General features: G+C 35.4%; 4 protein-coding genes across 4 annotated transcripts in view; 2 read left to right on the forward strand and 2 right to left on the reverse strand.

Annotated features, from left to right (window-relative positions):
• The first annotated feature begins 3161 nt into the window (after window positions 1-3161).
• The window catches only part of LOC105253478, an 82762-nt gene continuing 70661 nt past the window's right edge, over window positions 3162-15262 (forward strand). Inside the window, exon 1 of the mRNA XM_011261549.2 lies at window positions 3162-3682. The gene's annotated coding sequence lies outside the window, so the exon portion shown is untranslated. The remainder of the gene's footprint in view (window positions 3683-15262) is intronic.
• LOC105253491 (pre-rRNA processing protein FTSJ3) lies at window positions 5682-9128 on the reverse strand. The gene is made up of 6 exons (XM_011261568.3): window positions 9062-9128; window positions 8426-8889; window positions 7408-8341; window positions 6838-7278; window positions 6346-6724; window positions 5682-6268 (listed from the first exon to the last, which is right to left on the reverse strand). Exons 1-6 carry the CDS (start codon window positions 9126-9128, stop codon window positions 6019-6021), a joined length of 2535 nt encoding a protein of 844 aa, XP_011259870.1. The 3' UTR covers window positions 5682-6018.
• On the forward strand, window positions 9449-11970 carry LOC105253490. The gene is made up of 4 exons (XM_011261567.3): window positions 9449-9886; window positions 9984-10253; window positions 10824-11039; window positions 11225-11970. The coding sequence occupies exons 1-4, from the start codon at window positions 9632-9634 to the stop codon at window positions 11705-11707; spliced, it is 1224 nt and encodes a 407-aa protein (XP_011259869.1). The 5' UTR covers window positions 9449-9631; the 3' UTR covers window positions 11708-11970.
• LOC105253489 (ADP-ribose pyrophosphatase, mitochondrial) lies at window positions 12243-13955 on the reverse strand. The gene is made up of 2 exons (XM_011261566.3): window positions 13559-13955; window positions 12243-13359 (listed from the first exon to the last, which is right to left on the reverse strand). Exons 1-2 carry the CDS (start codon window positions 13782-13784, stop codon window positions 12728-12730), a joined length of 858 nt encoding a protein of 285 aa, XP_011259868.1. The 5' UTR covers window positions 13785-13955; the 3' UTR covers window positions 12243-12727.

Genomic DNA, 15262 nt, shown 5'->3' on the forward strand with positions numbered 1-15262 from the left:
GAATTACGCTTTTAAAGGGGCGCGTCTTTTAACGATAAAATGAATAGATCTCCCGTTCGTTATAAAGGTAAAATCAAATGGAGGAAGTTCAGCGTTCGAGAAAATTGTATAGCATGAAATATTATTTTCCAAGAAAATAAAATCAAATGGATTTTTAATTAAAATGGAGAAAAAGCATCTTGCATCTTTATATATTTTTTTTTCAGAAAGTATTAAAAAGATTAAAGATTTGACTTTAATTCCTTAAAGATCGACCTTAATTTCAGATAGATTGCGATATGCGGTAATATTTTGTAATATTCAGTTTCGTCAGATAATGTTTTCGTGACATCATTTATAACATAATAATTCACTGACTACACGGAATAATGACGCAAACGGTCACCAGTGGACTATCCAGTGTTATCTCAGTCGATTGGCCGAAACCTCTATCGTATTCGTAACATCGTCCGACACGAATGCTCGACGAACAAAGCTTGATTGTCCGTCAAAGTATATCAAATCAACATTAATCTAATGTGAATGAATTTCTCATTAAATTAAAAATGATGTTTTTGTCAAAAATACGATGTATAAATTCATTACGTTGCGTACAATTCGGAGATAGCAATTTAAGGAAAATAGTCTGTAATCAATTCACTAGTTCAAGACCGAAAAATCTGTTGTCTCGATACTCGAGTGTCCTCGAAGCGAAATCGTATTTGCGTTGGCACGCCCGGACGTGCCCCGGACTGAGCAGCCTTGAACTTGCTCACCCTCGAACAATTCACCCTCAGCTTCCGACCTTCCACCGCCTCTTCTCTCTATCTCGCATCAAAGACATGGACATACGTGTGTGTGTGTGTGTATGTATATACATATACATATATACATATATACATATATATATATATATATATATATATATATATATATATATATTTGATATAACGCAATACGTATACTCTTTCTCTCCCTCTCTTGACAAGCAATAAAAAGAAAACAGATCGATAGCGTGGAATACACGGGGATACACGGGAGTGAAATGTGAGAATGTGGCGCGAGCGAAAAATGCTGACGGACGTTATTCCGTGTAAATGCGATGTCATTTACAAGATTCGTTTTCCCCTCCGCCACCATCAGCCACCCGCCCACGCCCTCGACGTATTTCGCGTCCGGACAAAAAGTCGTCCTACCACATGCGAAGGGTTAATAGCGGGCGTCCTGCCTCCCCTCGGGACTCCGGCCTCGCTCGCTCGCGCCGCTCTCGACGGGCTACCGCGTTATAACGGCGTTTGCCCGTGACCAACGGGGACCTTGGCAATGGCTCGCGGCGACGCGGGGGCGCGGGGGCGCCGGCGTCGGTGTCGCGACGCAGACGCCGAATGCGCGCGCAGTTCGCTCGATGCATCCGGAGGTCGCGCTCGCGCGCGCCGGGAGCGATAACCTTGACCTTATCCGCGCGGCCCGGTGGCGAACAAGGTCCATCCACTCCTCGACGGTTGAAGGTCTGCGGTGCCGCGGCCGCGGGGAGGGAGGAAGGAGCCTAGCGAAATCTAGCCACTCGCTCGATCTCCCTCGAGGACGCGTTAACGATCCTCAATTACCGCACCCTCGTCGATTCTCTCGCTTATTCTCCGCGTCCTTCTTTCTTCCCCCCCCCCCCTCTCTATCTTTCTGTCTCTTTCTCTTTTTCTCGCTCTCGTTACGGATTATATTCGTTCTTCCTTCCCGCTCTCTCCCCCATGCGAGGATTTTTATCTTCTATAAAAAAAACTTGGAGGCTATAAAAGGGAACGTCGAGTATATACCTACTCGCGTAGGTTGTACTTTGCGAGAAATGAAGTGCACCCGCGCGATAAACTTTCTCGCCGCTCTCTCGTCTCGAATTTTCGTTGTCTTTTAACACGCGCGGCTTATCCGATTATCTTAATTCACGATCGCGCATCAAGGACGATGCATAATTAATGACGGGTATAATTAATAGACGAATGATTGTCGATAAATAAATAATTGGCTCCGTGTAACGATAAAATATATCGAATGAATTAATGATTCGCTCACCGCCATCTTTACCGCCATCTTTATCCTCTTACATCACGGTCTCCTCTCCCGGATCCAGCATCCACCTTTGGCTCCAACATTCGCCTCAAACACGACACTACTATCGAATATTCATTTCGCACACTTTGCTCGTCAACTCGGACGTAAAATCGCGAGTAAAATGCAACTTATCGCACGAAAAACGGAGCAATTACCGCGGTTCGCGCACTTTCACTTGTGCACCGGCTCCACTTACACTATCTCGCCTCGCGATCTATTATTGCGAGCGCAATTCATTTATTCGCGAATGCGAATTCCAATTCGCGACACGATAATTAGTACGTCCATCACTTTGCACGACGCTCGATTGCATTCGCGATACACATCGGACGCGATAAATCACGCGAAACGCGACGACTCTCGTTAAACGTAACACGATACAACTTGTCGGGAAATAGCACTTCCGCGACGAATTTCGTGCCGGTTCTTGATAGATGGACGCAGCATCGCAACGTCACTCGACTCGCGAGGGGTACCAATCGCGAGTGACCCCGCGTACCCCGAGAATTTTTTGCTCGAGAGTTGTCAGAATTTGATACAAAACAGATATCTGATTTCTATCGTATGTTGTATATACATTAATTAATGCGTCGACCGACTCCACTAATTAATTCATTGGTAATTAATTCATTGTTATATATCATATCGTATATATCATATAATCATCTTTCCGATCAATTATCGCGAAAATGTGTTGCTGAATAAACATTCGATATACAATAAACGTGTGAGTGAATATTCGGATCAAAGGACTAACAAAAGCCGATGCATCATCGTTCATTGAAAAGAGGGATAACGGATTTTGTCGAGTATCTTTATTCTTTTCCAACGAATATTGTTCGCTTTATCTAAATTTCATGGATCACAATGTATGCTTTTCTATGATTGTGATTTATATATGGGAAAAAGTGGACATAAATAATGGCAATTGTGCAACGAAAAAAAACTCTCGATATACGCGGTTGGTACCCCTCGCGTCATGAATCGCGTGAAACTAGATCATCGTTGCGACCTATCAGGCTTCGGCGCGAAATTGTCGCCGTGTGTCAAAATTTTCAAACCGATTGAGATATTGAGATATCGCAGTTGAAATGTCGCAGTTGTATCGGGCGTGTCGAGTCCTGCGACATCGTGTTTTTCACAACTTCTCGTCGTGATTTATCCGTCTAATACGCATTCGAGAGTATCGGGAGTATCGTGTCAAGCAGCCCGATCGTCTCATCCCGTTAATTCGATTTATATTCGCGAGTGAACGGAAGGAAATTCTGACTTTTCCGAAACGAAAGGAGCAAGTGTCGGGGAGGCAAGGCGGCCATTGGCTTCTAGAGCGAAGCCGAATCGCGATAATTAACCCGTTTTTCGCGCGATCGCGATAATCAGTGCTTCATCACGCGACGCCGAATATCTGTCGCGAGTGAATAAGTGTTGATGTGAATAAGTGTTGTTTATGTGAGTGTCCCGAGTGAATGTTCGGAGCAACGGGAGCCATCGACGAGGCATCGACGAAGGCATCGACGAGGCGACAAAGGGACGCGACGAGGAGCGACTCTGACGTATCGAGAGAGGATAGGCGGATACGACGATCAGAAGACAGCGGGTGGTGAGTAGAATTTCATTATCCTCTCGCGACGCTAATTATTCTCTGTTTGGAGAAAATTTGACGCCAACATTTGCGTCGTTAAAGTCTGGATTCGCGGAAGCAATCCCGAACGAAACGCGCCGACTTTTGCGAATCGAAATCTCGTCGAGATAATCTAGATTGTCCAGATCCGTTACGAGTAAACGAGGGGCTAAAATTAGACGGGGCGTCTAAAATCTCGAGAATGTATGATAGAGCGGGCGGCAAAGTCGCCCTGAGCTTGCCGATTAAAGTCGCATGATCGAACAAAATAGTTGTCTCGGACCGATCCTCGCGCAGATTAGAGACGGTGGAAAGTCGAGGTCGCCCTTGACGTAAGCGCCTACCACGTGTAGATACACAAATACACCGACGTTACTTTTCTCACATATCGCATTCTGAGAAATACGAAACATCGTCGGATATTATGACGATGTGAGCCATCGAGAGATGTGTTAGTTTGAATTATTGATAATCGCTATCTACTTGTTAATGAAACCGATTATCGCCCGTTCAGCGAAGTTTATGAAATTTAGCAGCATCAATCGTGACACGATCGCGATCTTTGAAGGATACTTGGCGCCGCATGAAATAAATATTAATTCCATTCGGGGAATTTTTATTTTAGCTTCTTAACTAACTAAAGTCGACCGTGTGATTTATGCTATATTTACTTATTTATTAATTTATTATTTTATTATTTTATTAATTTATTATTTTATTAATTTATTATTTTGTTAATTTATTATTTTATTAATTTATTATTTTGTTAATTTATTATTTTATTAATTTATTATTTTGTTAATTTATTATTTTATTAATTTATTATTTTATTATTTTATTAATTTGTTAATTCATTAATTTAATTTATATGATACGGTTACAGGCTCGGTTAATTATTCCCATGTCGAGTCTTGTTCGTCAAATGTCAGTCTCTTTCGCTATGTTATTATCTAGGAAATCCATTCGTATATCCGTGTATATCTGCTGCAATGATATATTTAAGGTCGAATCCCTTTTCTCAATAACGCAATAATAGCGTGTCAATTTGGATTGTTGCAATAAGCAGTCTCTACATCTATCGGCCTTGACATCGACCGCTGCAGCTACGCAGTTGTAACAAAGTGCATCACCGATATCTGCCAACTGTTAGAAAGACCACGAAAACACGATCGTAAATTTAAGACACCGGCGGAAAGCGATTCCGATGTATATATAATAGTCGAAATGATTTGTTCTAAATTCATTAGAACGTGTCGCTCAAATATTTTTGGCGCGTCAGAAATAAGTAACGGGACATTTTTATCGGATGGAGCACTGTGCAGCTAGTAGTTGGCAAAGAGGCATGCCGCGTAATCTATATTTCACGCAAATATTTTCCGATGACGAATCTTGGCGCCCGCGGAAATCGGTTCGATGCTACTTTCGCGAGGGACGGTGCATCGACGCCGACGCGAGGCGATCTTTATAGATGCCATCGGCCCTGTCCTTGACATCGACCGCAGTGTCCTGACGCTACGCAGGCGGTACGTAGTTACATCGAGATATCCGATATGCGGTACGAGTTCGCGGAGGAGTTTACGTAGGAAGGGAGATTTAAAGCGAACATATACACGTATACATGTATAGGGTATAGGGTACGCGAGTCACCATATTCGAACCAAATGAGCGGCGAAAATTTATTCACCGGTCGTAGAATTTTTCACGAGATTAGGCAAAATTTGAGACAGTAATCTACCTCGGTACGAAAGACGTAAATGACGTTTGTTCGCGCGATGTAAATGATTTTCCACATCGAACGCGATTTATCACTTGAAGCTATGTAGCTATTCGTTCTGTCTGTTTTATTATGGATGGAGGAGAGCCTCGGGTTATTTCTGTGTATATTCACATTATGTACAAAGCAGAATTGCTTGAAATAAAACAAGGACAAGTTCGACTAATCGCGAATAAGAGATCGTATTTCACGACTATTTATTAATACAGGGTATATTCCGCGCTAGAGACTGATGCATAGGATTGGACGTCTATGTGTAAACAATATCTAAGTGTAGACTTGCGATCTGTATACGTTGCTATTAGTAATTTATACACATTCCTTCCGCATCAATGTTTATTACGCAATATCCTGTATTAGTCACGAAGAAATCGAAATTGGCTTAATTATTTAGTACAGGAAGAAATTCAGAGAAAATTCAGAGTTTGTAGGAATAGAAATATTATTTACATATACCACAATTAATTATGCAAATAATACATAGTAAAAGATCCTTGTAACAAAAAACTGTTTTAAATATTATTTCCTATAAAGATCGAAATTATTTACTTTTTCTCTTCATAGTTTTAGGCTTTGCCCTCGGTCTGTTACCGCCGCGATTTTTCGTTTTACGTCCTTTAGTTTTTTCTTTAGCTTTAGTCGCGCGTAAGTCCTTCTTCATTCTCGGATCGACTATTTTATATCGACCTTTCACACCAGGAGGCCGAACGGCCCGCTTCTGCGCGGTATGTTTCTTTGCTACGATATACTTGAGTTCCTTTCTTGGCTCTTTCTTAGCTTTCTTGTATAATCTACATTAAATCAATGATAACGTTAAAATCAAACGTGCGTTAAATCAAACATTTAAAAAAGAAAATAATGTACTTACGCTTTAATTTGTCTGGCCTTTTCCTTGTCATTGACATCCGCATTATCCATCAACACTTCCATCTTTTTCTTGGCCTTCTCAAGTTTGCGCATTGTGCGTCTCTTCTTTCTCGCCTTAGCTTCCATTACTTTCTTAATCGGTCTAACATTCAAGTCTTTGACCTTGTTTTGATATTCTTCGACAAGTTCCTTGGGAACAGGTGCTTCTTTCTTCATGTGTTTTTCCTCATCCTTGATAAACCAATCCGGTAATTTTTCATCGTTAAACGCGTATCTATTCCAAGCAGAATCGATCAAATCCCTTCGAGATTTTTTACGAATCAACAAAGATCCAAGTGCCAAATCTTCGGGGGTCAGTTTCCTCTTCTTTGATTTTTTATCTGTTTAATCATAAAGGAATGTGTTCAAGTTAACGTAACTAACAACTGCCAGTAATCATTAGTAGTCTCGGTCGGTAAAATTTTCGATCAAGCTTACCTATTACTTATCTTACCTATTTTTTCTTGCGGTACTACTTCAAAGCCGTCTTTTCCGCCAACCTTCTTTATTTTTTTCTTAGATGCCATCATTTCTTCTACGTCGTAATCTGAATTTGTATCGTCGCTTTCACTAACTTTACGTTTTTTTTCCTTGTTATTTTCCTTGTTAATTTTTTCCTCTGTCTTTTTCTCTTCTCCGAGAATACGTCCACCTTTTCTCTTGTATTGTTCGATCATTTTATCCAATTCGTAATCTGCATCATCTTCTTGTTCCAAATTTTTAAATGCATCTTTTTCAAACCAAAGTTCAGCTTTATGAATTTTTTTAGTTTTTTTATCTCGAAAATCTAAATCAGTTAGCAAAGGATTGTTAGAATTGTCAGAATCTTTAGATTGTTGTTTCTTCTTTTGCACTTTTGCTCTATTTGTACTTTCGTCTTCCGAATCCTCCAGGCCTATTTTGGGATAATAAATTTTGTTATAAATTATAAAAAATGTGTAAGTAATAGAATATATACAAATCTTTTAAAATCACTTGAAAAGGAATATTTAAAATTAATGTTAATATTTAAAGAGCATAATACCTAATCCTGATTTCTCACTATCTGTATCATCATCTGATATAGCATCGGTATCATTTTCGTCACTATCTTCTGATTTATAGTATAAGCCCTTGCTATCCAAATGACCTGTATCTTTCTTGTAAGAAACCGTCGTTGGTTTGATTTCTTCGTCCGAATCTGCCTCACTCTCTGCTAAAACATCAGGCGTTTGATCTGTAACTTGTTGCAATTGCTGATAAGTTTGAATCTGGCTTAATTGAAACATATCGTCCCCTTCTAATTTAGGACCTTCATCATTTTTATGAATCATTTTCAGATTAAGGCGTTCATTTAATTTATTTCTCTCTTTGAGAGATTTCTTCTTCTTGCGCTTCAATTCTTTAGCTTCTGCTTCTCTGAGCTCGACAATTTGTTTTTCAATTACTGCATCTTCTAAATCTTCCTGTTCTTCAAGACTAATTGTTTTAGATGCTGTTGTAGTTTCATCTTCTACCACATCTTCTTTCTCTTTTGTTTCTGCTTGTGCCTGTTTTAATGATTTCCACCAATTAAGCAGCAGTTTCAAGTCTTTCCGACCAAGTACCTTGATATCTTTGCAACATTCTCTAACTTCTTTAGTCGTTTTTTCATGATTGTTGATAAACTCATCATCTATTACTATTTCAGAAGCATTCTGCAAAAACTCTACTGCATTTTCACAGGCAATAAATTCTTTTGCAGATAGTTTATGATATAATGTGTAATCATTCGTAGGATATCCCTCTGCTTTATTTTTCTTTTGCTTGTCTGGTTGAAGGAAGTTTGATTTGTTTGTAGATTCTATTTCTAATTCAGAGAATACATATTTTGCATCAAAGAATTTAGGATCTAATTTATCAGGAGCAATATAATATTGACACACTACAAAAATTTCTGCAGATTCATTACGTGAAGCTTGAGGTTTAGTAGCATGTACCTAAATAATAAAGTTGATTAAAATATGAAAATTAAACGAGACAATTATTAGTAAAAGAAAATTCCTCTTAAATAATATTAATACCTTTTTAAAAAGCTGTTTTAACACCCAAATCAATGCATGGTAATCTTTAGATCGAAATACTTTTGTTACAAACCAACCACCGGCTCTTAAAAATTGAGTAGCTAACTTAACAGCTGATAATGTTAACACAACTTGTTGATATGCATCGTGAAGCCAATTTTTTCCAACATTGGGAGCACCATCGTTTAAAACAACATCAGCCTTCCATGTTTTCAATTCACGTGAGATAGCTACTCTACATTTATCTGTTGTAATATCTTCTGTAAGACTAATACATCCTGGTATAGGCTTTATTGGAAACAGATCTACACCTATAACTATAGACGATACTGGCATATTTTGCCTGGCAACCTGCATCCAGCCACCAGGTGCTGCACACAAATCGATGCATACTCTGGACTTTTGTAAAAATTCAAACTTGCGATTTAATTGAATTAATTTGAAAGCAGCACGTGATCTGTAACCTAAACAAGAAATTCAATCTTAATTATCATTATTTTAATCACAAGTAACAAATTGTCTAATACAAATACTATGGCATGTCAAGCTATTGCAAATATTAATTAATTCCACCTCTCTCTTTTATAGCATAATATATAAATTAATATAAAAAAGATATTAATAATTAGCACTCACCTGTTTCCTTAGCTAATTGATAATATTTATCTTTTCTTTGCTTTCCAATTTTCGTCTTCTTTCCCATTTTTATAAAAAAATAGATATTAGCTTTTCTTTCACACGTATATAATTATATAAAGTATGTACTATCTAGCGTGGTTTTCTAATATAGAGGTTAGGAACTATCGTCTCACATATTACATATACATACATAATTATAGCCAGTAAATACTACCAACTTAACCATACAAAATTTTACTATTTTTCATTCATAGGAATATAATAGAAATAAGATATTCCAATAGGCTCTTGAATAGAGAATTTTTAAATTCAGACAGCACAGCAATGCGTAAATAGGACCATTTTACATCAAAATGATACCGACCTGTTTTCGTCTATAAATTTGTCGCAATCTGCGCAGATTCGCACTCGCTCTTAGCACACCGTAGGTGTAAGTTTGTGGTGCAGACGTTGATCTACGGATCTCGTTTGATCCGTCTCGATTTAGTAATAACAGGTAATAATAATTTTTCTTTCTAACCGAATTCGCCGTTTTTCTAATATATAAAAGGGAGAAGAAGAAAAAAAATGTGGAAAGTCGTAGTTCGTGGAATCCGAGAAACGTTGGAACGACGTGTCTGTCGCACCAACGTTTATTCCCAATCATCGCAGGATAATGCTAAGAACGAAGTCAAAACAAGCTTGACATGCCAACAAAAATTTCTTCCACCAATGTGTATTACTTGTGATAAGAGTTTTTGTGGACCTGCTAAAAATGCAGGTGCTAATGATAAGAAACACGAATGGAATACCAAGCATAGTTGGCCAGAGGCTGTTGGTTGGGTAAATAAGTTTTTTTTTAAGACAAATATTATCTGTCGTAATGCATTACAGCAACATTAAAGAAACTTTATTGCTAACGTAATATTTATTTTATTAGTCTAGCGTACTGGCAGCTGGACTAATTGTGTGCCAAACTCTTTGCCTTCATAAAAGGATCTTCAATCGTGAGAATAAGGAAACTTTAAAAAACAAATTATATAATTACTCTGGAGTTCCATTTATTCTCACGCAAATATTGAATTTAGAAATAAAGAATATTCTGCCAGTTACTAACTGTGTTGGTAATAGTAATGAAAAATCTATGCTACAAGATTCAGATTCACAATGGAGCGCAGCCAAACCGTTTGGTCCTATCACCCTTGAAGAGGTGAGGATGTTATTATGCAGAAATTATACTTTGTAATTATGTGCTAGAAATATATAAGTAAATTAATATAAAAGCTTGCGATCTTTTATGCTCCTGGATAAATTTATCATGAAGAGAAATTACATACATGTATATATTGACATATACATGTCTTTATATTTAGAGCTACCACTATTATGTTATTGATATACATCCATCTTATAATTATACTAAACAATAAATATACAAAATATATATATGTATGAATTCTTTATTTAATTTTACATTTTCTAATAAATTTGAAGGCATTTTCTGTATACGTAGAAAAATTTCTCTAATTTTAATATTTCAATATAATAAAATTTATTATTGCAATCTTTTAAAATTGATAGAAATATCTTTTAATAAAATATGTATTTTAGAATTTTTAAATTAAACTCTGTATTTAGCAAAGTGTACTGTACAAAGTATTGTAGAATAAATGAGAATTTGTACATATTTATTTTAAATATCTTTCTAGAATGGTTGACTTATTCTGTATAGGGCTAAACATATAAAATACCATATCTATAGATTTTTTTACATCCTTAGGCACTTAAAGAGGCTGCTGATGAATTTACAAATACTCATAATGTAGTGGTAGGAGAATATGAACTTCATTACGGTATAAAAGCGTTGAAGGAAAAACGCTACAAAGATGCTTTCATGCATTTTTCCGCGGGCGCTAATCTATCATCCCCCGGAAGTATGTTTAATTTAGGTATATGTTATGAATTAGGCATTGGAACTTTAGCTGATCAAAAGAAGGTATGTTTATAATATTTAGATCATCTCCAAAGAATTGCAAAAATTAATTTTAAATTATTTAAAATTTTTTTGATTTGTACATAAAGATAAAAAATATTCATTATTATGACATAGAAACATAAAACATTTAAAACTATAAAAAAATGTTTTTAAAAAATATATATAAAACTATAATTTTCCTTCAGGCTATAAAATATTACAATGATGCCGCGGCCCATAATCATGCTGATGCGTTATATAATGTAGGAGTTTTCAATGCTCAAGGAAGAGCTGGTTTACCTATTGATATTGATATTGCACGAACTTATTTCGTTAGAGCAGCCAAGCTGGGCCAGATACAAGCGCAATATGCACTTGATTTAGAAAAAGCTGATACTTTGAAGAAAAATAACAATACCTCCATAATATCAAATAACTGTTCAACAACTGAAAGAAATTTAGAAAAGAATAAGGCAAATGATACGCGCATAAAATTAAATAATTACATGTTGAATACAAACATTGATCAAATATTAAGTACGAATTTCACCACAAAATGTACAGTCGAATCGCCAGGGTATGAGAAAATAATCCAAAATAACACTCAAGTATTTTTAGATTTTCTCGGCTTAAAAGACTCTAGTCCAGCCGTTATGATAACTACTAATGATTGCCATGTGCCATGTTAAAAAAAATACTTTTGTTGTATCAGCGTAAGATTCGCCAAGCAAAAGAATCATAGACAGTACAAATGTATTAATTTCTACATTAATTTTTTGTGTATAATATTTTTGTGTTTCAAGTATTCATACGTAGAAATACGTATTACATAGAAATAGGGAGCGATATTTGCTCAATTTATATGTTGTATAAATCTGGTTGCTACTTTAAGCAATTTCACGCCCATTCGTAACATTTTCATGTTTTATTATTTTAATATTTTTCATTTAAGAACAAAATAAGTGTATATATATATATATATATATATATATATATATATATATACACATACATACATACATACACACTTACACATATATACACATCTACATATATATGCATCGTACTTATGAAAATTCTTCATTTTCATTTTGTTAAAGTTATATGTGTAATTTCATCATTACATTGTGTATTATATAATGCATACATTGATATATACTTTAAGCAGAAAAATTTTAAAACTATATTTATACATAATATTATGTATAAATATAAGTTATATTTTATTATATTTATATATATGTTTATATATATGTTACTTGTAGTTGAATTAAAACTTAACTGTGATGCACGATTAAAAAAATATGAAAATGAAATGCCTGATACAACAATGACATTACAATTGAGAAAAGTTTGGGTGTTGTACGCCGTCGCAAACTATCCTAAGATTGTAGTACTTGATATATTGTTGATAATTTTATGAAATGTATATATTTCGACTCTTACATTGAAAAATCTTATTGAATAAGATGTATACATTAGATGTAAGATTTTATAATTTTGTTTGACATGTATAAGAAACGACATTAATGACGTTTAATGATTCATCCTTGTGTACTATACAAAGTATTAAAAAATACGTGCAAAATACATAGATATATGGTACGTAATATAAAAATAAATTTTTTTAACTTCCAAAAATAGTTTTTTTTAACAATGACATTCTCTACTCTTAGAACGGTCGTAATCATAACTTTAGCTTATCTGCTTCACCAATGCGCATTTCGTTGCAACACGGTCTTTTTCAGAAATTCGCTATGATTGGCGTATAAATTTATTTGGCGATTCACATCCATCCATCTTACGTTACGCGCGTCGTCCCCAGCCATTAACGCGAGTTTCCCGACGAGACTGCTGTCTTCGTCGTGAAAATTTATAGCCACCGTCTCCATCCAAGCGTTATCCGTATTTCGCGGATCGTCCACATATCCTTTATAAATCTCGTCGCCTTTCGCGAAAAATTCTGTTATAGAATCTTGTAGCATCTTTCTTTCACCGTCATCTCTCTCTAAGAAATTTAACGCTTCTTCCATAAATTCTCTCATTAAAGTAGTAGAGACCGTCTCACCCGGATCAACCATACCTCCCGGTATAGCCCATTCTCCGGAATCTCTTCTTTGTATTGCGACGAATTGTAATATGGGTTTTCCTGTGTGCCCATCTATTTCTATAGCTTTCGCGCTATCGCGTTTCCATCGCGTAACGATCGGATCGGCAGCGTGATTCGGTCCCCATCGGCCTAGAAGCCCTCGTCCAGTGATACCGGTTCGTCCCACAGGATTTAAAGGATGACCATTCGCGATCACGTAATTTCCCGTAAAACTTCTTCGATTCACCTTGCCTGTGAAAAATTGTACATCAAATATAGCGCGATAACTGCTTGCGTTTCGCATGCGCAATATTATTTTTAGTTATGTCGGTAAACTTGTTAACCTCATAAACACGACATTCGTAAACACTACATTTTTCCGTTTAATTATTTACGTAATTATGACAATTGCCCTGAATTTAGACAAAGAGAAAATCGAGAGGATAGTTACCGTCTATCGCATTCCATCTTGGTTTGAAAGTAAGCTCGTTGATGTCCGGATCTGCCCAAGGTTTACCCTGAAGAACGGCAGCGGTATACGCGACCGGTTTATACTCGGGATACTCGACTGTCCATGGAATTTTTTCTTCCGGCACTGCGAATCTCTTTATATTACTGGCCGGATACAAGCCTTGCGTACATTTCTGGTGAAGCATTCTTGTACATCTAGTATTCATTTGACAACTCCTTCCAGGAAAATCGATGGGATGAATACACGATTAGACAATGTATATAGACCTAGTATTAACATTTGACGTATCTGAAGAGTAGAAGAAAAAACAGAAAGAGTCCACCTCTTTCCAATAAAAGATTGCGCAAGCACAAATGAGAGAAAAATATTCCTTTCATCATATTTTGTCTCCTTTTCTGTATAAACTTTATCGGCACAATATTATAGTATATTTCTGCTCGCGATTTATTTATTATATTTATGATGAATTTATTTATTTATATTATATGCATTTATTTATCCAGTGACTCTTCGCGTTACTATAATAATTTGCAGACTCCATATCATGTATTGTCTTCAAACAAAATTAGGAAAAAAACAAAATACATATAAGTACAATGAGTCTTTTTTACAAAAATTATATAGTTTTGAGAAAATTACAAATATTATATTAGGTCAAACAGAATGTAAGGAAAAAAAGATTGAAAATTTCAGTTTCGATTTAAATCTATATATTTTGTATATCATCTTAGATTTAAAAAGTGCAGCAGATTTTATTAAAATCTTCGAGTTATATAACATTGTACTATATCGGATTATTATAACTGTTTGCACATGGTTTTTTTTACATAATTCTTTAAACACAAGTTTTATATAACATATGATATTTTTAAAATTTGTGCAAATCAAACTGCATATTTATTTAAATATGTGTCATTAAAGTAGTATAATCAAAATGAGATATCGATTTTTTTATAATACTTATTACATAAAATAAGTTGCAACTTATATAAGACACACATGGACTTTATAAAATTGTAAAAGTCTTATTCCATTTAATCCTTGGCATATGTGTATGGCATAATATTAAAGTATATGTGAATTTTATGCATATCATAATAATGATACAATTACATGTTATATTTACAAATGTAGGCTTGTTTCCTCCAGTTCTTGAACGCATACAGATTTTTGCAATGTATTGTTTTTTTTATTATAATTCGTATAATTTCGTTTAACTTTTCACAAATCTTGTATTTATACGCTGGAAGACTAGATTAGACGTATCTATAAAATTTAACAAACTCTAATAACACTTATCTACTTAGATTGGTAAAAGATCGTTTATAATTAATCTGGATGTTAATGAATAATACTTGTGCATGATGTACTATTAATGCCCACTACTTCAAATAATAAACTCAAATATAGTTCAATATACAGTATTTGAATTGATATTAAGAAAAGGCTGCGCCGAAAATAAAATGTATGTCTTTGATAAAAGATATAAAACATTTTCATTTAACAAGATAAATTTCAAAGCCTCTGCGCGTGTGTGTTGACGTCTTTTATTATTCTCCAATTATTTATTTTATCAAAAATATATGCTCTATAGAATTATTTTTATTATTTATAAAATTTGTGCATTTTCAAGTCAAGAGTTAATATATAAAAATAAATAATTTAATAATTTTGAAAAAACAG

Source organism: Camponotus floridanus, unplaced genomic scaffold (assembly GCF_003227725.1).
Source record: "Camponotus floridanus strain SB8 unplaced genomic scaffold, Cflo_v7.5 scaffold49, whole genome shotgun sequence".
Lineage (NCBI taxonomy): Eukaryota > Metazoa > Arthropoda > Insecta > Hymenoptera > Formicidae > Camponotus > Camponotus floridanus.

What these genes read in the sequence shown, in the direction of transcription:
- LOC105253491 (XM_011261568.3), bottom strand. Translation starts at nt 9,128, where the DNA reads ATGGGAAAGAAGACGAAAATTGGAAAGCAAAGAAAAGATAAATATTAT. An exon ending in TAGTGAGAAATCAGGATTAG is followed by an intron (nt 7,279 to 7,407) that starts GTATTATGCTCT and finishes ATCCCAAAATAG; the next exon opens with GCCTGGAGGATTCGGAAGAC. An exon ending in AGTACCGCAAGAAAAAATAG is followed by an intron (nt 6,725 to 6,837) that starts GTAAGATAAGTA and finishes ATGATTAAACAG; the next exon opens with ATAAAAAATCAAAGAAGAGG.
- LOC105253490 (XM_011261567.3), top strand. Translation starts at nt 9,632, where the DNA reads ATGTGGAAAGTCGTAGTTCGTGGAATCCGAGAAACGTTGGAACGACGT. An exon ending in GGCCAGAGGCTGTTGGTTGG is followed by an intron (nt 9,887 to 9,983) that starts GTAAATAAGTTT and finishes TTATTTTATTAG; the next exon opens with TCTAGCGTACTGGCAGCTGG. An exon ending in GTCCTATCACCCTTGAAGAG is followed by an intron (nt 10,254 to 10,823) that starts GTGAGGATGTTA and finishes TTACATCCTTAG; the next exon opens with GCACTTAAAGAGGCTGCTGA.
- LOC105253489 (XM_011261566.3), bottom strand. Translation starts at nt 13,784, where the DNA reads ATGAATACTAGATGTACAAGAATGCTTCACCAGAAATGTACGCAAGGC. An exon ending in AAGATGGAATGCGATAGACG is followed by an intron (nt 13,360 to 13,558) that starts GTAACTATCCTC and finishes AATTTTTCACAG; the next exon opens with GCAAGGTGAATCGAAGAAGT.